The sequence below is a fragment of the Mobula hypostoma genome, chromosome 6 (genome assembly GCF_963921235.1).
Source record: "Mobula hypostoma chromosome 6, sMobHyp1.1, whole genome shotgun sequence".
Taxonomy (NCBI): Eukaryota; Metazoa; Chordata; class Chondrichthyes; order Myliobatiformes; family Myliobatidae; genus Mobula; species Mobula hypostoma.
In genome coordinates, this window is record NC_086102.1 from 192,957,437 (window position 1) to 192,979,059 (window position 21,623).

At 45.0% G+C, this 21,623-nt stretch overlaps 1 protein-coding gene across 3 annotated transcripts in view; it reads left to right on the forward strand.

Annotated features, from left to right (window-relative positions):
- Positions 1 to 21,623, forward strand: part of slc15a2 (solute carrier family 15 member 2) — a 243,672-nt gene that overhangs the window by 14,227 nt on the left and 207,822 nt on the right. For all 3 annotated transcript variants that reach the window (XM_063052514.1, XM_063052516.1, XM_063052515.1), the window contains exon 3: positions 13,419 to 13,506. In XM_063052514.1, the coding sequence (XP_062908584.1) occupies positions 13,419 to 13,506 (88 nt within the window). The remainder of the gene's footprint in view (positions 1 to 13,418; positions 13,507 to 21,623) is intronic.

Sequence of the window (21,623 nt, forward strand, 5' to 3'; positions counted from 1 at the left end):
ATATAGGTGATAAGTCAACTATAAGTCACTTATCAGTGGCTAACACACTCAGTTTTGTTTCTAAAAGGGTTTATCCAACAAATTTAATATTAAACACACAGAGCATATTTTCCTCACATGAATATAGTGATAAGTCAATTATAAGTCATAAGGGGGTTCCTTATGTCCAGTCTATTCCGCAATTTAGTTTGCGTTGCATTCGTTGCAAAAAACTACGCTTCACAGAGAAATGATGTTGGAAATGGAAGCAATGTTTTCAATGCTTTTGTGGCTATCTCAGGATATTCAGCCTTGACTTTGATCCAGAATGCTGGCAGAGATGTTATGTCAAACATACTTTTCAGCCCACCGTCATTTGCAAGCTCGAGGAGTTGATCTTCTTCCCGCGCTGACATGGATGATTCACCAGGGACATTCACAAATGGGTCATGGACCCATTCCCTTGCACATCTTGGGTCATTTGCGGTTGGGAAGTAATGCGTGAATTGTGTCGACAGCGAAGATATGTGTTTGCACACCAGCTGTGAGCCTCAGTCTCTCCCAAATTCCCAGCTAATGTTGGGAACACGTTAAATATGCCCCTGTCCACTCACCGTCCCCACAGTTCCAGTTTGACTGTGAAAGCAGACACTTTATCTGCCAGCAACAGGAATTCTGCAGATGCTGGAAATTCAAGCAACACACATCAAAGTTGCTGGTGAACGCAGCAGGCCAGGCAGCATCTCTAGGAAGAGGTATAGTTGATGTTTCAGGCCGAGACCCTTCATCAGGACTAACTGAAGGAAGAGTTAGTAAGAGATTTGAAAGTGGGAGGGGGAGGGGGAGGTCCAAAATGACAGCAGAAGACAGGAGAGGGAGGGATGGATCCAAGAGCTGGACAGGTGATTGGCAAAGGGGATATGAGAGAACCATGGGACAGGAGGCCCAGGGAGAAAGACAAGGGAGGGGGGGGAAACCCAGAGGATGGGCAAGGGGTATAGTGAGGGGGACAGAGGGAGAAAAAGGAAAGAGAGAGAAAGAATGTGTGTATATAAATAAGTTTTTTTTGCAGTATCGGCCTCAGCTGTCTGCGTTATCATCGTCGTTAGGCCTTTTATGTCCCCTTACCATCTCTTCCAAAGAAACTCTCAAGCGACGTTTGTTTTTTACTCATTGAGTAGTTGTAGGTTAATGACTGACTGATGTCCTCGCGTGCGTTCAAGTTCAACAGTGGGCATGACAGGGAATGAGAAAAGGTGCAGTTGACTCATATTGTTTCCTCGCAGCCCGGTAGCACATGCTTTGCAGCCCGGTGGTTGGGGACCACTGCACTACACCCCCAATCTTGGTGTCAACTGCAAATATGCTGATTGAGTTAACCACATTATCACCCAGATCACTGACAAAGGTAACAAACATCAACAGACCGAGCACCAATTCCTGTAGTACTCCACTAGTCAAAGGCCTACAGTCCAAGAGACAACCACCTAGGTTTCATCTTGTAGGAATTAATAGCTCTCAAACCCTGCCACAGCTAATGTGTGTCTGATTCCATCTCTAACATCAATCAGAATTGCTTTTTCGCTCTTAAGATATCCTTTCATTGGTCACAATAATGCACTCCAATAGTCACAGGTCTGCAAAGACAACCATCTACAACCACTCTGGTTTCCCCCACAAAGCCAATGTCTAATCCAATTTTCTACCTCATATTGAATGCCGAGTGACTGAACCACCTTGATCAATCTCCCATGTTGCTCCTTGTCAAAAGCCCTGTTAGAGTCCATGTAGGTAACACCTACTGCCATGCTTTCATCCATTTTCCTGTAACGTCCTTGAAAAACTCTGTAAGATTGGTTGGACATTATCTACCATACATTAAGCCATGCTGACTATCCTTAACCAGTCCATGTCTATCCAAATACTTATAAATCCGGTTCCTTTGAATACCTTCCAATAACTTTCCCCCAATTGATGTCAAACTAACTGGCTTGTAATTTCCTGGTTGATTTTTAGAGCCTTACTTAAAAAGTGAAACAACATTGCTATCCTCCAATCTTCTGTTATTTATGCTGTAGCTAAAGTTGAATTAAATATCGCTGCTAGGTCCCCAGCAATTTCTGCACTTGCACCCTGTAGGGTCCAAAAGAACACCTTGTCAGGCCGTGGGGATTTATCCACCCTGATTTGCCTCAGGATAGCAAACAAACTCTAATCTCTAATGTCTAATCTGTATGGGGTCCATATAGTTGATTTTGCTTTGCCTCTCTTCTGTAGTCCTTGGACTATAGAAGAGAGGCAAATCTTCCGTCCTTGGACTCACTTTACACTGCACACTGTCGGAGCAGTGCTGCCAGGATAATCAAGGACACGACCCACCCAGCCAACACACATTTTGTCCCTCTTCCCTCTGGGAGAAGGCTCAGGAGCTTGAAGACTCATACGGCCAGATTTGGGAACAGCTTCTTTCCAACTGTGATAAGACTGCTGAACGGATCCTGACCTGGATCTGGGCCATACCCTCCAAATATCCGGACCTGCCTCTCGGTTTTTTTTGCACTACCTTACTTTCCATTTTTCTATTTTCTATTTATGATTTATAATTTAAATTTTTAATATTTACTATTGATTTGTAATCCAGGGAGCTGGAAGCGCAGAATCAAATATCGCTGTGATGATTGTATGTTCTAGTATCAATTGTTTGGCGACAATAAAGCATAAAGTAAAGTAGTCTCTGTCTCCAGCTCCTGAGAAAATACAAATGCAAAAAAAGAAAATTAAGATCTCTCCCATCTATTTTGGGTCCATACATGGATTACCATTCTGATCTTCCAAAGGACCAATTTTCTTCCTTGCAGTCCTGCAATCCTTTTGCCCTTAACATATCTGTAGGATCCCTTGGGATTCTTCTTCACCTTGTCTGTTAGAGCAACCTCATGCTTTCTTTTAGCCCTCCTGATTTCTTTCTTAATTGTTCTCTTGCATTTCTTATGTTCCATTTGCAGCCCATTTGTTCCCACTTGCCTATAATTGATATGCACCTCCTTTTTTCTGTTATCCAGAGCCTCAATATCTCTTGAAAACCAAGGTTCCCTGCATTTGTTATCTTTACCTTTTATTCTGACAGGCACAGTACATACAAGCTTTGTACTCTCAAAATCTCACTGTTGAATGACTTCCACTTACTAAGTGCATCTTTGCCAGAAAACAGCCTATCCCAATCCACACTTGCCAGATCATGTCAGATGCCATCAAAATTGACCTTTCTCCGATTTACAGTACCTATAAAATTATTCACTCTCCCCTTGGAAGTTATCATCTTTTATTCTTTTACAACATTGAATCACAGTGGATTTAATTAGTTTTTTTGACATTGATCAACAGAAAAAGCCTCTTTCGTGTCAAAGTAAAAACAGTTCTCTACAAAGTGATCTAAGTTAATGGCAGATATAAAACATAAACTAATTCATTTCATAAGTATTCACCTCCCTTTAGTATGACACACCAAATTATCACTGGTGCAGCATAGTTTTAGAGGTCACATCATCAGGTAAATGAAGATCTGATTTTGGAGATCTGTGTGCAGTCAAGGTGCTTCAATTGATTGTAATAAAAAATACACCTTTATCTGGATGGTCCATTACACCTGCATCTGTGAGGCAGTAGTCCGGCAAAAACTACACCATGAAGACAAAAGAACACTCCATGCAACTCCACAATAAGGTTATTGTAGAGCACAAGTCAGGAGATGGATACAAGAAAATTTCCAAGTCACTGAATATAAGACCATAAGACCATAAGAAATAGGAGCAGAAATAGGCCATTCAGCCCATTGAGTCTGCTCTGCCATTCAATCATAGGCTGATACAATTATTTCAGTCATCCCTACTCCCCTGCCTTCTCTCCATACCCTTTGATGCCCAAGCTAATCAAGAACCTGTCTACCTCTGCCTTAAATACACCCAGTGACTTGGCCTCCAAAGCCACTCATGGCAACAAATTCCACAGAGTTACCGCCATCTGACTGAAGTAGTTTCTTCGCATCTCTGTTCTAAATGGACATCTTTCAATCCTGAAGTCGTGCCCTCTTGTCCTAGACTCCGCTACCATAGGAAATAACTGCCATATCTAATCTGTTCAGGCCTTTTAACATTTGGAATGTTTCTGTGAGATCCCCCCTCATTCTCCTGAACTCCAGGGAATACAGTCCAAGAGCTGCCAGATGTTCCTCATACGGTAACCCTTTCATTCCTGGAATCATTCTCGTGAATCTCCTCTGAACCTTCCCCAATGTCAGTATATCCTTTCTAAAACAAGGAGCTCAAAACTTCACACAATCCTCCAAGTGTGGTCTCACGAGTGCCTTATAGAGCCTCAACATCACATTCCTGCTCTTACATTCTATACCTCTAGAAATGAATGCCAACATTGCATTCACCTTCTGCACAACCAACTCAACCTGGAGGTTAACCTTTAAGGTATCTTGCACAAGGACTCCAAAGTCTCTTTGCATCTCTGCATTTTGAATTCTCTCCCTATCTAAGTAATAGCCTGCCCATTTATTTTTTTCCACCAAAGTGCATGACCATACATTTCCAACATTGTATCTCATTTGCCACTTCTTTGCCCATTCCCCTAAACTATCTAAGTCTCTCTGCAGGCTCTGTTTCCTCAACACTACCCACTCCTCCACCTATCTTTGTATCATTGGCAAATTTAGCCACAAATCCATTAATCCCATAGTCCAAATCATTGACATACATCGTAAAAAGCAGCGGTCCCAACACCAAGCCCTGTGGAACTCCACTAGAAACCAGCAGCCAGTGTTACGTACCCCGTAACTGGGTTGCCAAACCAGCAGAAATGGATCACTCAGTTGGAGTGTGGATTACTAGAACTAAGAAAGTTTTATTAAAGAAACAAGCAACACAGTACTCTAATCAAAAGGATAATAAATGCAACAGTTCAGCAATGATAAACATACATGTACACAGAATTAAGATAACAGGATCAATCAAGCTCTATCGTTGTCTAGGGGTAAATGACCAATTTCAAAGTGACGCAAAGTTCAGTTCAATTTAGTTCAGTTCAGTTCGCAGACAGTGGGGGGAAGGAGAGAGAGAGCAAAACGAATGAATATTCAAACGGCTTCCACACACAGACCTTCGCAGTCAGCTTTCATGCGAGCCCTTTGTGATGTCATCTGAGGTCACCGACTGTGACCCCTCCGTTTCCAGATACGAATCGTTTCCCTGGGGTGAACCTGGCACCCAGGCAAGGGTGGACACACACCAGGTTCCCGCCAATCGTGCCTTTCCACCCTGAGCGGTCTATGGCTTGATCCCGCGATCAGCCGTCTAAAAGCTTCCCACCGACTTGTGAGAGGCGCACCGCTTCCAGGGTCTCGTTACGTCGGGTGTCGTGTGTGCTGCCTTAGCGAACCTGTCCCTTTTTATCCCCCTGCTGGGGTATCACCTGTCCATAACTTCAAACAGTTCAGGGTTCAAAGGGGGAGCCGCTCTTGACAGCTCCCTCCTTCTGTTACTCTCTCTCCCGTCCCTTCATTACACATCTCCAAATGCTGCTCCATTGTTTTCCTTATCTCTCTCTCTCCTGAAGACAGGTGGCAGACCAACTGCTGATTCCACAGGACAGCTAACATCTTAATCTATGTGTATTCTTGTCACACCAGCCAGAATAGGATCCCTTTACTCCTGCTCTCTGTTTTCTGCTGATCAGCTAATGCTCCACCCATGCTAGTAACTCCCCTATAATTCCATGGGCTCTTACCTTGCTAAACAGCCTGTTGTGTGGCACCTTGTCAAAGGCCTTCTGAAAATCCAAGTACACCACATCTACTGCATTTCCTTTGTGTACCCTGCTTGTAATTTCCTCAAAAAATTGCAGTAGGTTTGTCAGGCAGGATTTTCCTTTCAGGAAACCATCTGGCTTTGGCCTATCTTGTTATGTGCCCCCAGTTACTCCGTAATCTCATCCCTAACAATCGATTCCAACAACTTCCCAACCACTGATGTCAGGCTAACAGGCCTATAGTTTCCTTTTTGCTGCCTCCCACCCTTCTTAAGTAGTGGAATAACAATATTCCTTTGAGTTCAGTTAAGTCAATCATCAAGAAATGGAAAAAATATGGCACAGCTGTAAATCTACTGTGTGACGCTGCAAGAAGGGGACCAGTGAGGGAGGCCACTAAGAGACCTATAACAACTCTGGAGGAGCTACGAGCTTCAGTGACTGAGATGGAATAGAGCCCGGGTGCTTCACCGTCACAGCTTTATGTTATAGTGAGAAAGAAAAAGTCACTGTTGAATAAAACTTATAAGCAATCATGGCTAGAGTTTGCCAGAAAGCATGTGGGAGACTCTGAAGTCAGCTGGAAGAAGATTCTATGGTCTGGTAAAACCAAAATTGAGCTGTTCAGCCATCAGACTTAATGCTATGTTTGGGGTAAACCAAACATTGCACATCACCAAATACACACCATCCCTACTGTGAAGCATGCATCATGCTCTGGGGGTGCTTCACTGCAGCAGATCCTGGAAGATTTGTGAAGGTAGAGGGCAAAATGAATGCAGCGAAAGTCAGGAAAATCCTCTTGGAAAACCTGATGCAGTCAGCAAGAGAACTGCGACATGGGAGAAGTTTTGTTTTCCAGCAAGACAATGACCTCAAGTATAAAGCCAAAGCTTCACAGTAATGGCTTAAAAACAACAAAGTTAATGTCCAGGAATGGCCAAGTCAGAGTGCAGACCTCAACGCAATTGAGAATTTGTGGCTGGATTTGAAAAGGGTTGTTCACTCACAATCCCCATGGAATCTGACAGAGCTTGATCAGTTTTGTAAAGAAGAATGGGGAAAAATTGCAGTGTGGAGATGCGCAAAGCTGACAGAGACCTATCCACATAGACTCAAGGCTGTAATTGCTGCCAAAGGTGCATCTACTAAGTACTGACTTGAAGGCGGTGAATACTTATGCAATCAATTATTTTGTACTTTATATTTATAATTAATTTAGATCACTTTGTAGAGATATGTTTTTACTTTGACACTAAAGAGTGTTTTTCTGTTGATCAAAGTAAAAAAAAAAGCCAAATTAAATCCACTATGATTCAAAGTTGTAAAATAATAAAACACGAACACTTCCAGGAGTGGGGGGTGGGCGGGCTAAATACTTTTTATAGGCACTGTGAAATCTCAACCTGTAGACCAGATCTATCTTTTTTGCATATTTACTTTGATACTAATGGTGATACTACGATCACTAGATGCAGATTGTTCCCCTGCACCTGCTTCTGTCACTTGCCCTGTCTAATTCCATAATACCACTGTAACCTCCAGGCTGTCTGCGCTCTCAGCTTAATCTCCAATTGATAGACTAATGATACAATAAAACTAACCCATGCTGTAATCATTTCCGGTCTTATTACCAAAAATTGGTTGAGCCGTGTGATTTTTGGCTTGTTATTTGGAGTATTGAGAGTTGCTGTTGTGGATGTGGTGAGAGGATGTCGCATGAATCAGTATCAACAAGTACCACCAGACTCAAAGACAGATTCTCCCTGCTTTTTTAGATCTATGGAATGGTTCTCTACTGAAACAACATGGACTCCTGGGCTCTCAAACTACTGCTCTATTGCATCTTATTGTCTATCTGCACTGCTTTTTCTCTGCAGCTGAAATACTTGATTCAACACTCTGTTATTGTTCTGCTTTGTATTACCTCAATGTGCTGTTTAATGAGTTGATTCAGATTCCGATTTATTTATTATGTGCTTCAGAACATACAGTGAAATGCATTGTTTGCATTGCAAAGCATGCAGCCTGTGGGCGTCGCCACACATTCTGGTGCCAAGTTAGCATGCTAGTAACGTTCAACAATGTTCAGAAGAACAACAGAAGCAGGAACAACAGCAGCAGAACCAATCCTTTTCCCACCTGAAAACCAATCCACTCACACAGGGAGATGTGTATGAACAAGTTTTTCATTATATCTTGGTCCATGTGACAACAATAAACCAAGTTACCAATTTACCGGATACAATTATTGTATATTAGACTAAAGGGAGAATTGAGTAGAAATGTTTTATCATAATGAGATTTACAGGAAGTGGTTTCCTGCTTGGCATTGCTGCCTCCCACACCTCCAACAGTGCCCATAGGTCAGCTGCAACTTCATCAGCCAGGGACCACCATTCACTGACGTTTCACTCCCTTAGTCCTGGTACATCTCCTGGTGGTGGAGTAGTGACAGGGGTCTCTCCCTGCCACCCCCGGTGACTTTCAATGGGGCTAGTCAGTCCTCCAGTTTCTGTCCTTCCTCCTCAGCCACAGCCAAAACTGCCCTTTTCTGCCTCTTCATCCAACTCTCTGGTGGCTGTCCTGAGCTGCGCTCCAGTCACTGCCATATCACATTGTCGTCGATGTGCTGATAAAGCCCCACAGGGGAGACGATGGTCCAGCCAGCTTCCTTACAGAGGATTACTGTGCTCTTGAGCACCTGTGAAAACAATAATGGGAGAAGATTCAACTGGAGCATTCAAATGGAATATGGTGGTGAATTTGAAAGGGCCTAATTTGCAATCCAATGAAAAAATGTATCACCTCATTTCCATGTTGCTGTTGGTCATGAACAAACATAACATAAGAAACAGAAGTCAACCTTCTTGCCAGTCAGGACTGCTCTACCATTTAATAAAATAATGGCTGATCTGGCCATGGAGAGCACCACCTACCCTCCTTCTCCCGTAACCCCCAGTTCCACTGCTATGCAAAAATCTATCTAACTGTGTCTTAATTTCTGTGACAATTAACATACCAACGTTAAGGATGCATACAGCTCCTCTCCCATCCCCCCACTGGGAAGGTCAGATCACAACCTGGTGCATCTAAAACCCTGCTACGTGCCTCTGGTAAAGAGTAAACCTGCAACCTCGAGGACAGTGAGAAAATGGTCGGAGGAGGCTTATGAGGCACTCCAGGGTTGTTTTGAGGTGACAGACTGGCAGGCACTCTGTGAGCCACATGGAGAGGATATTGATGGGCTCACAGAGTGCATCACTGATTACATCAACTTCTGTGTGGACTGCAATGTTCGGACAAGAACTGTCCTTTGTTATTCGAATAACAAGCCATGAGTAACAAAGGACATTAAGGACATCCTGAATGCTAAAAAGAGGGCGTTTAGAGATTGAAATAGGGAGGAGCTGAGGGCAATACGGAGGGACCTGAAAGCTAGGATCAGGGAGGCTAAAGACAGGTACAGGAGGAAGCATGAGTGGAAACTCCAGCAGAACAACATGAGAGAGGTCTGGAGGGGGATGAGGACCGTCACTGGGTTCCGGCAAACTAGCAACAGAGGAGCTGAAGGCAGTGTGGACAGGGCCAACGAATTTAACCTGTTCTTTAACAGATTTGACAGTGTGGCCCCTGCCCATCCCCCACATGAGTCATCTGCTGTTGGCCCCCAACCAACACATATTCCACTCTCCCCTCCTACCCCTCCTCACAGTCCCCCACCCTGCTCTCATGACTATGCCCCTTCCCCACACGAAACCACCACGGTGAGCTTCACAGCTGAACAGGTGAGAAGACAGCTGAAACATCTCAACCCAAGCAAGGCTGCAGGACCGGATGGTGTCAGTACCAGGGTGCTCAAAGCCTGTGCCCCTCAGCTATGTGGAGTACTTTGCCATGTCTTCAACCTGAGCCTGAGGCTCCGGAGGGTTCCTGTGCTGTGGAAGACATCCTGCCTCGCCCCTGTGCCGAAGACGATGCGCCCCAGCGGCCTCAATGACTACAGACCGGTGGCATTGACCTCCCACATTATGAAGACCCTGGAGAGACTTGTTCTGGAGCTGCTCCGGCCTATCTTCAGGCCACACTTAGATCCCCTCCAGTTCGCCTACCAGCCCCGACTAGGAGTTGAGGATGCCATCGTCTACCTGCTGAACCGTGTCTACGCCCACCTGGACAAGCCAGCGAGCACTGTGAGGGTCATGTTTTTTGACTTCTCCATTGCGTTCAACACCATCCGCCCTGATCTGCTGGGGGAGAAGCTGACAGCGATGCAGGTGGATGCTTTCCTGGTGTCATGGATTCTTGATTACCTGACTGGCAGACCACAGTACGTGTGCTTGCAACACTGCGTGTCCGACAGAGTGATCAGCAGCAATGGGGCTCCACAGGGGACTGTCTTGTCTCCCTTTCTCTTCACCATTTACACCTCGGACTTCAACTACTGCACAGAGTATTGTCATCTACAGAAGTTTTCTGATGACTCTGCCATAGTTGGATGCATCAACAAGGGAGATGAGGCTGAGTACAGGGTTATGGTAGGAAACTTTGTCACATGGTATAAGCAGAATTATCTGCAGCTTAACGTGAAAAAGACTAAGGAGCTGGTGGTAGACTTGAGGAGAGCTAAGGTACCGGTGACCCCTGTTCCCATCCAGGGGGTCAGTGTGGACATGGTGGAGGGTTACAAATACCTGGGGATACGAATTGACAATAAACTGGACTGGTCAAAGAACACTGAGGCTGTCTACAAGAAGGGTCAGAGCCATCTCTATTTCCTGAGGAGACTGAGGTCCTTTAACATCTGCCGGACGATGCTGAGGATGTTCTACGAGTCTGTGGTGGCCAGTGCTATCATGTTTGCTGTTGTGTGCTGGGGCAGCAGGCTGAGGGTAGCAGACGCCAACAGAATCAACAAACTCATTCGTAAGGCCAGTGATATTGTGGGGATGGAACTGGACTCTCTGACAGTGGCGTCTGAAAAGAGGATGCTGTCCAAGTTGCATGCCATCGTCTCAGGATGAGGCTTTTCATTCTAGGACGAGGGAGATGTCTTCCCTTTTTTAAAGAAAGGGGCTTCCCTTCCTCCACTATCAACTCTGCTCTTAAACGCATCTCCCCCATTTCACGTACATCTGTTCTCACTCCATCCTCCCGCCACCCCACTAGGAATAGGGTTCCCCTGGTCCTCACCTACCACCCCACCAGCCTCCGGGTCCAACATATTATTCTCCGTAACTTCCGCCACCTCCAACGGGATCCCACCACTAAGCACATCTTTCCCTCCCCCCCCTCTGCATTCCGCAGGGATCACTTCCTACGCAACTCCCCCATTTGTCCCCCCCATCCCTCCCCACTGATCTCCCTCCTGGCACTTATCCATGTAAGCGGAACAAGTGCTACACATGCCCTTACACTTCCTCCCTTACCACCATTCAGGGCCCCAAACAGTCCTTCCAGGTGAGGCAACACTTTACCTGTGAGTCGGCTGGGGTGATATACTGCGTCCGGTGCTCCCGATGTGGCCTTTTATATATTGGCGAGACCTGACGCAGACTGGGAGACTGCCTTGCTGAACATCTACGCTCTGTCCGCCAGAGAAAGCAGGATCTCCCAGTGGCCACACATTTTAATTCCACATCCCATTCCCATTCTGATATGTCTATCCACGGCCTCCTCTACTGTAAAGATGAAGCCACACTCAGGTTGGAGGAACAACACCTTATATTCTGTCTGGGTAGCCTCTAACCTGATGGCATGAACATTGACTTCTCTAACTTCCGCTAATGCCCCACCTCCCCCTTGTACCCCATCTGTTACTTATTTTTATACACACATTCTTTCTCTCACTCTCCTTTTTCTCCCTCTGTCCCTCTGAGTATACCCCTTGCCCATCCTCTGGGTCCCCCCCCCCACCTCCTTGTCTTTCTTCCCGGACCTCCTGTCCCATGATCCTCTCGTATCCCTTTTGCCTATCACCTGTCCAGCTCTTGGCTCCATCCCTCCCCCTCCTGTCTTCTATCATTTTGGATCTCCCCCTCCCCCTCCAACTTTTAAATCCCTTACTCACTCTTCCTTCAGTTAGTCCTGACGAAGGGTCTCGGCCTGAAACGTCGACTGCACCTCTTCCTAGAGATGCTGCCTGGCCTGCTGCGTTCACCAGCAACTTTTATGTGTGTCTTTTGCATATCCCTCCTTTTCCTTTAATTTATGCGACTAAGAGTCTCTTAAATATTCCTAATATATCTGTCTCTACCATCACCCCGACAGTGAGTTCCATGCATTTACCTTTCTCTGGGTAAAAATCCTACCTCTGATATCCCCCCTATACTTACCCCCCCTATACTATCATCAAAATCATGCTCTCATGTATTAGCCATTCTGTCTTAGGAAAAAGTCTCTGGCTGTCCACTCTACCTATGCCTCTTATCAGCTTTATACCTCTGTCAAATAACATCTCGTCCTCCTTCACTCCAAAGAGAAAAGCCCTCGCTCCCTCAACCTATCCTGACAAAACATGAACTCCAGTCCAGGCAGCATCCTGGTAAACTTTCTCTGCACCCCTTCTAAAGCTTCCACGGCATTCTTATAATGAGGCAACCGGAATGGAACACAATACTTCAAGTATGGTCTAATCAGAGTTTTATACAGCTGCAATATTACCATGCGGCTCTTGAACTCAATCCCCTGATTAATGAAGATCAACGCATCATATACCTTCTTAACCACCTTATCAGTTTGCGAGGCAACTTTGAGGGGCCTATGGACATGGATTCCGAAATCCCTCTGTTTCAAAGTTCAAAGTAAATTTACTATACAACCCTGAGATTCGTTTTCTTGTGGGCATACTCAATACATCTATAGAATAATAATCATAACAGAATTAATGAAAGACTACACTGTTTCTTCATACAGCTAAGAATCTTGTCATTACTCTGCCTATACATCAGGACTTTCCAACCTGGGTTAATGGACCCCTTGGTTAATGGGAAGGGTCCATGGCACAACAATGGTTGGGAACCCCTGCCCTAGATAAGCAGTACACACTGATGGAGGAGGACTGTGGTGAAGTTGTTAAGTGGAGGATGTGGGAGCTAAGTATCACATAGCCGAGATCTACAAACAGCATTGTGATAGTCACCAGTTGGCCAGGGCACCAGACAGAAGGAGACAAGAGAGTTCATATACTGGAATCTGGAGCAAGGAACAAGATGCTGGAGGAACCCAACACATCAGGCAGTATCTGTAATGTCTATTTCCCTCCAAAGATGCTGCTTGATCTATTGAGTTCCTTTAGGGACTTCCTTGTTGAACTGGGAAGAAGCTCCCTTCTCACATTCACTCTATTACAGGCACCTGAGACCCAGAGCAGGCCTCTGTGTATCTGGTGGCCAGGTTTAAACTGCAGCTGGTGCCTACAATTAATGCTGCTCTCTCCCAGAATTTCCCTGGAGGTGAAGACCTGGGCATCGTCCACAGGACTGAATCTTGAACATTTTAGATTTGGTAGGTGGGAGTACAACATGCTGAGACAACTGAAACGGAACTCAATATTTTCTGTAGTTACCAATATATTTGCCCAATGAAACAGATTTGCCTTAATATGTGTTTTCTTCTGTCTCCTACAGAGGCTCTGTGGAACCAACTACCCACTCAGTATCTGTTTCGTGGTTGTGAATGAATTCTGTGAACGCTTCTCCTTCTATGGAATGAAAGGTGTGTTTGATTCTATGGAGCTTTTTATTATTCTGTACTGCAGATGTGGCTGAACAAGTGAAGGAACTTGGCCCATGTCAATACACCAAATCTAGAGGACTGAGGGGGGCAACATTCAGACCATAAGACTATAAGATATAGGAGCTGAATTAGGCTATTCAGACCACCGAGTCTGCTCCACCATTCCATCATGGTTAATCTTGGATCCCACTCAACCCCATACATGTGCCTTCTTGCCATATCCTTTAATGTCCTGACCAATCAGGAAACTATTGACTTTCACATTAAATATACACACAGATTTGGCCTCCACCACAGTCTGTGGCAGAGCATTCCACAGATTCACCAATCTATGGCTAAAAAAAAATCTCCTTACCTCTGCTCTAAAAGGTTGCCCCTCAATTTTGAGGCTGTGCCCTCTGGTTCTGGATTCCCCCACCAGAGGAAACATCCTCTCCACATCCACCCTATCTAGTCCTTTCAACATTCGGTAGGTTTCAATGAGATCCCCTACATCCTTTAAATTCCAGTGAGTACAGGCCCAAAGCTGCCAAACACTCCTCATATGTTGACCCCTTCATTCCTAGAATCTTTCTTGTGAACCTCCTTCGGACTCTCTTCAATGACAACACATCCTTTCTGAGATATGGGGCCCAAAAGTGTTGACAATACTTTTAAGTGAGGCCTGACTAGTGTCTCACAAAGCCTCAGCATTATCTCCTTGTTTTTATATCATTGGGATCTCTTCTGGGGAAGGTGGGACCTGTACAGATTGGATGGGTTGCACCTGAACTCAAGGGGGGAGCAATATCCTTACAGGTAGGTTTGCTAGCATGGTTCGGGAGGGTTTAAACTAATTTGCAAGGGGGATGGGACCTGCAGCGATAGAGCAGTGAAAGAAGTGCATGGAGTAAAGCCAGATCTAACATATAGAGAGGCTTTGAGGAAAGAGAAGCAGAATAAACGGTGTAAAGGTAGTAAGGCAGAAGGGCTGAAGTGTGTGTACCTCAATGCAAGAAGCATCAGGAACAAAGGTGATGAACTGAGAGCTTGGATACATACATGGAATTATGATGTAGTGGCCATTACAGAGACTTGGCTGGCACCAGGGCAGGAATGGATTCTCAATATTCCTGGAGTTCAGTGCTTTGAAAGGGATAGAGAGGGCAGAAAAAGGGGAGGAGGGGTGGCATTACTGGTCAGGGATACTATTGCAACTACAGAAAGGGTGGGTAATGTAGCAGGATCCTCTTTTGAGTCAATATGGGTGGAAGTTAGGAACAGGAAAGGAGCAGTTACTCTATTTGGGGTATTCTATAGACCCCCTGGTAGCAGCAGAGATACAGAGGAGCAAATCGGGAGGTAGATTTTGGAAAGGTGCAAAAATAACAGGGTTGTTATCATGGGTGACTTTAACTTCCCTAATATTGATTGACACCTAATTAGTTCCAATGGTTCAGATGGGGCAGAGTTTGTTAAGTGTGTCCAGGACGGATTCCTGTCACAGTATGTGGACAGGCTGACTAGGGAGAATGCCATACTAGATCTAGTACTAGGTAATGAACCGGGTCAGGTCACAGATCTCTCAGTGGATGAGCATCTGGGGGACAGTGACCACTGCTCCCTGGCCTTTAGCATTATCATGGAAAAGGATAGAATCAGAGAGGACAGGAAAATTTTTAATTGGGGAAGGGCAAATTATGAGGCTATAAGGCTAGAACTTGCGGGTGTGAATTGGGATGATGTTTTTGCAGGGAAATATACTATGGACATGTGGTCGATGTTTAGCGATCTCTTGCAGGATGTTAGGGATAAATTTGTCCTGGTGAGGAAGATAAAGAATAGTAGGGTGAAGGAACCATGGGTGACAAGTGAGGTGGAAAATCTAGTCAGGTGGAAGAAGGCAGCATACATGAGGTTTAGGAAGCAAGATCAGATGGGTCTATTGAGGAATATAGGGAAGCAAGAAAGCAGCTTAAGAAGGGGCTGAGAAGAGCAAGAAGGGGGCATGAGAAGGCCTTGGTGAGTAAGGTAAAGGAAAACCCCAAGGCATTCTTCAAATATGTGAAGAACAAAAGGATGACAGGAGTGAAGGTAGGACCGATTAGAGATAAAGGTGGGAAGATGTGCCTGGAGGCTGTGGAAGTGAGCGAGGTCCTCAATGAATAATTCTCTTTGGTATTCACCAATGAGAGGGAACTTGATGATGGTGAGGACAATATGAGTGAGGTTGATGTTCTGCAGCATGTTGATATTAAGGGAGAGGAGGTGTTGGAGTTGTTAAAATACATTAGGACGGGTAAGTCCCCGGGGCCTGACGGAATATTCCCCAAGCTGCTCCATGAGGCGAGGGAAGAGATTGCTGAGCCTCTGGCTAGGATCTTTATGTCCTCTTTGTCCACGGGAATGGTACTGGAGGATTGGAGGGAGGCGAATGTTGTCCCCTTGTTCAAAAAAGGTAGTAGGGATAGTCCGGGTAATTATAGACCAGTGAGCCTTACATCTGTGGTGGGAAAGCTGTTGGAAAAAATTCATAGAGATAGGATGTATGGGCATTTAGAGAATCATGGTCTGATCAGGGACAGTCAGCATGGCTTTGTGAAGGGCCGATCGTATCTAACAAGCCTGATAGAGTTCTTTGAGGAGGTGACCAGGCATATAGATGAGGGTAGTGCAGTGGGTGTGATCTATATGGATTTTAGTAAGGCATTTGACAAGGTTTCACATGGTAGGCTTATTCAGAAAGTCAGATGGCATAGATCCAGGGAAGTTTGGCCAGGTGGATTCAGAATTGGCTTGCCTGCAGAAGGCAGAGGGTTGTGGTGGAGGGAGTACATTCAGATTGGAGGATTGTGACTAGTGGTGTTCCATAAGGATCTGTTCTGGGACCTCTACTTTTCGTAATTTTTATTAATGACCTGGGTGTAGCGGTAGAAGGGTGGGTTGGCAAGTTTGCAGACGACACAAAGGTTGGTGGTGTTGTAGATACTGTAGAGGATTGTCGAAGAGTGCAGAGAGACATTGATAGGATGCAGAAGTGGGCTGAGAAGTGGCAGATGGAGTTCAACCCAGAGAAGTGTGAGGTGGTACACTTTGGAAGGACAAACTCCAAGGCAGAGTACAAAGTAAATGGCAGGATACTTGGTAGTGTGGAGGAGCAGAGGGATCTAGGAGTACATGTCCACAGATCCCTGAAAGTTGCCTCACAGGTAGATAGGGTAGTTAAGAAAGCTTATGGAGTGTTAGCTTTCGTAAGTCGAGGAATAGAGTTTAAGAGTCACAATGTAATGATGCAGCTCTATAAAACTCTGGTTAGGCCACACTTGAAGTACTGTGTCCAGTTCTGGTCGCCTCACTATAGGAAGGATGTGGAAGCATTGGAAGGGGCACAGAGGAGATTTACCAGGATGCTGCCTGGTTTAAAGAGTATGCATTATGATCAGAGATTAAGGGAGCTTGGGCTTTACTCTTTGGAGAGAAGGAGGATGAGAGGAGACGTGATAGAGGTGTACAAGATAATAAGAGGAATAGATAGAGTGGATAGTCAGCGCCTCTTTCCCAGGGCACCACTGCTCAATACAAGAGGACATGGCTTTAAGGTAAGGGGTGGGAAGTTCAAGGGGGATATTAGAGGAAGGGTTTTTACTCAGAGAGTGGTTGGTGCGTGGAATGCACTGCCTGAGTCAGTGATGGAGGCAGATACACTAGTGAAGTTTAAGAGACTACTAGACAGGTATATGGAGGAATTTAAGGTGGGGGGTCATATGGGAGGTAGGGTTTGAGGGTCGGCACAATGTTGTGGGCCGAAGGGTCTGTAATGTGCTGTACTATTCTATGTTCTATGTTCTATATTCTATTTCCCTTGAAATAAATGCTGACATTACATTTGCTGCCTTTACCACAGACTCAACCTGTAAACTAACCTTCTGGGAGTCTTGCACAAGTCCATCTGAACCTCTGATGTTTGAATTTTCTTGCCATTTAGATAATATTCTGCACTATTGTTCCTTTTATCAAAATGCATTGTCATACATTTCCCTAAGAATGCATTCCATTGGCCACTTTTTGCCCATTCTTTCAATTTGTCTACGTCCTGCTGCAATAAAGTTGCTTCTTCAGCATCACCTACCCCTCTATATATATTCATATCATCCGCAAACTTTACCATAAAGCCATCAATTGCATTATCTAAATCAGCAGTCCCCTACCACCGGGCCGCGGACTGGTACCGGGCTGCAGAGTATGTGCTACCGGGCCGCGAGGAATGATATGAGTCAGCTGCACCTCTCCTCATTCCATCACGCACTGTTGAACTCGAACATAGGGTTTCCAACTGTCCCATATTTGCCGGGACATCCCGTATGTTGGGCTAAATTGGTTTGTCCCATACGGGACTGCCCTTTTCCTATATTTCCCCCGCTAAGGTAGAGCATTCCTATGAAACCTTCCGTGCCGAAATGGTGTGAAGCAAAGAAGCAATTACCATTAATTTATATGGGAAAAATTTTTGAGTGTTCCCAGACCCAAACAATAAGCTCCCAAATCATACAAAATACTGTAACACATAAAACCCAAAATAACACTAACATATAGTAAAAGCAGGAATGATATGTTAAATACACAGCCTATATAAAGTAGAAATAATGTATGTACAGTATAGTTGGGAAGATGAAGGCAAAACCGATTTGTGGGGAAAAAAATCGGCAGGTACGCTCATGCGCACATCACATGCGCACGTCATGCATGCACACACAGCTTCTCGTGCAAGGCTTCATGGTCATGATAGTCTTTTCTGGGTAAAGTGTCCCGGGATTTGACTGCTACTTCTGTCCCTTATTTGGGAATGAGAAAGTTGGCAACCCTAACTGCAAAAGAAATGCTGAGGTGAGTTTAACCCTACTTGAACACCACCCGTCAGTTGGCCGGTCCGCAAGAAATATTGTCAGTATTAAACCGGTCCGCGGTGCAAAAAAGGTTGGGGACCCCTGATCTAAATCACTGACAAACCATTTGAAAAGTAGCGATTCCCAATACTGACCCCGGTAGCCAACCTGAAAACGTCCCAATCACTCGCTGCCTCCTGCTTGTCAGTCATTCCTCTATCCATGTCAGTATTTTTCCTGTAAGGCCATAGGAACTTATCTTGTTAGCAGCCTCATGTGTGGCACCTTATCAAATAACTTCTGAAAATCCAAGTAAGTAACATCCACTGCCTCTCCTTTGTCCACCCTGCTTGTTACTTCATCAAAGAACTCTAACAGATGTGACAGGCAAGATTTCCCTTGACAGAAACCATGTTGACTTTGACTTATTTATCATTAGTCTCCAGGTACTCTGAAACCTCAACCTTAATAATGGACTTCAACACTTTCCCAACCACTGAGGTTAGGCTAACTGGCCAATAATTTTCTTCCTTTTGCCTTCCTCCTTCTTAAAGAGTAGAGTATGATTTGCAATTTTCCAGTCCTCTGGGACCATGCCAAATTAAGTGATTCTTGAAAGATCATGACCAATGCAACCGATATCTCTTCATCAACATCCCTCAGGACTCTGGGATGTAGTCCATCTGGCCCAGGTGACTTAACCACCTTAAGACCTTTGAGTTTGCTTAGCAGTTTTTCCTTTGTAATAGCAATGGCACTCACTTCTGCTCACTGACACTTATGGACATTTGGCATGCTGCTAGCGTCTTCCACAGTGAAGACTGATGGAAAGTACTCATTAGGTTCATCTGCCATTTCTTTATCCCCCATTACTACCTCACCAGCATCATTTTCCAGTGATCCAATATCAACCCTCACTTCCCTTTTACTCTTTATATAACTGATAAAACTTTTAGTGTCCTGCTTTATATTATTGACTAGATTGCCTTCATATTTCATCTTTTCCATTCTTATAGCCTTTTTTGTTTTCTTTTATTGGGTTTTAAAAGCTTCCCAAACATCAAGCTTCCCACTCACTTTCATACCTTATATGCCCTTTCCTTGGCTTTTATAGAGTCCTTAACGTCCTTTGTAAGCCACGGTTGTCTACCCCTGCCATCTGAGAACTTCTTCTGCAGGACAAATCTATCCTCTGCCTTGTGAATTATTCCTAGAAACTTTAGCCACCTCTGCTCTGCCATCATCCTCACTAGTAGCCTCTTCCAGTCCACCTGGGCAGGCTCCTCTCCCACGCCTCTGTAATTCCCTTTATTCCATTGTGATACTGATACATGTGACTGGTGCTTCTCCCTCTCAAATTGCAGTATGAATTCAATCATATTATGACCACTTCCTCCTAAGACTTCCTTTACATTAAGCTTCCTAATAAGATATGGATTATTGCATAACACCCAACCCAAGATAGCCTTTCCACTAGTAGACTCAAGCACAAGCTGCGCTACATCTTGTAGGCATTCAACAAATTCCATCTCACAATCTGACACCAACCTGATTTTCACAATTCCCTTGCGCATTGAAGTCCGCCATTACACTTGTGACATTTTGTCCTATTATCCCACCTCTTAAAGAAAAGAAAGTTAATGGAAGAGTAGATTTATTCACCTTGGCAGTTCAAGTGCTCTCGCAGATACTTTGTAATGGCTTTTAGATAACCTGTCTCCACCACCTTCACTGAGTGGAAAAAAATCTTCCTCAGATCTCCTCCAAGCATCCTACTCCTCTCTCAAACTCACCCCCACCCGTCATAGACACCTCAACCATGTGTTAAAGATTCGAATTATCTTTCCTTTTTCTCACTCTTAACCTTTTATATAGATCTACCAGATTCCCATTACCTCTGCCTCCTATACATGGTTCATCTCATCTTTGTTCATGACTGAAACCTTCCATCACAAGGAAAGGGAACATTTGGATATCTTTTTCCAAGGTTGAAACATCTCATACCAGAGGGCATGTATTTAAAATGCAATGGGAAATATGTGGGGCAGGATTTTTACACAGACAGTTGTGGATGCCTGAAGATGCTGCCTGGGGTGGTGGCAGAGGCAAATTCAACAGGGGTGTTCAAGAGGCTTTTAGATAGACCATGAATAGGCAGAGAATGGAGAGATATAGACATTGGCTATTAGGCACTTAACTAATGATTTCATCGGTTCAGCACAACATTGTGGGCTGAAGGATTTGTGCGAGCAGTACTGCTTGTGTTCCATGTTCTGAAATCTCCCCACCCTCTCCATAGCAACCTCATCTGCCTTATACAGTCTATTACTGTTACTATGAAGAGAAGGCAAGAAAATAGGGGTTGAAAGGGATAATAGGTCTGCCATGATGGAATGGCAGAGTAGACTCGATGGGCTGAATTGCATAATTCTGCTCCTATGTCTTATGTTTTTATGGTCTATACAGCAGCTCCGCACAATATTGTGGCTGCGGCTTAACTAATAATTTGTAAGGTTGTACCAAAATATGCCAGTTCATATACTCTGTGCAACACACACAAAAAATGCTGGTGAACGCAGCAGGCCAGGCAGCATCTCTAGGAAGAAGTACAGTCGACGTTTCGGGCCGAGACTCTTCATCAGGACTAACTGAAAGAAGAGATAGTAAGAGATTTGAAAGTGGGAGGGGGAGGGGCTAAGATGTGCTTAATGGTGGGATCCCGTTGGAGGTGGTGGAAGTTATGGAGAATTATATGTTGGACCCGGAGGCTGGTGGGGTGGTAGGTGAGGGCAAGGGGAACCCTATACCTAGTGGGGTGGCAGGAGGATGGGGTGAGAGCACATCTTTCCCTCCCCCGCCCCGCTTTCCGCAGGGATCGCTCTCTACGCGACTCCCTTGTCCATTTGCTCCCCCTCCATCCCTTCCCACTGAGTTCCCTCCTGGCAGTTATTCTTGTAAGCGGAACAAGTGCTACACATGCCCTTACACTTCCTCCCTCACTACCATTCAGGGTCCCAGACAGTCCTTCCAGGTGAGGTGACACTTCACCTGTGAGTCGGCTGGGGTGATATACTGCGTCCGGTGCTCCCGATGCGGCCTTCTATATATTGGCGAGACCCGACGCGGGCTGGGAGACCGTTTCGCTGAACACCTATGCTCTGTCTGCCAGAGAAAGCAGGATCTCCCAGTGGCCACACATTTTAATTCCACATCCCATTCCCATTCTGATATGTC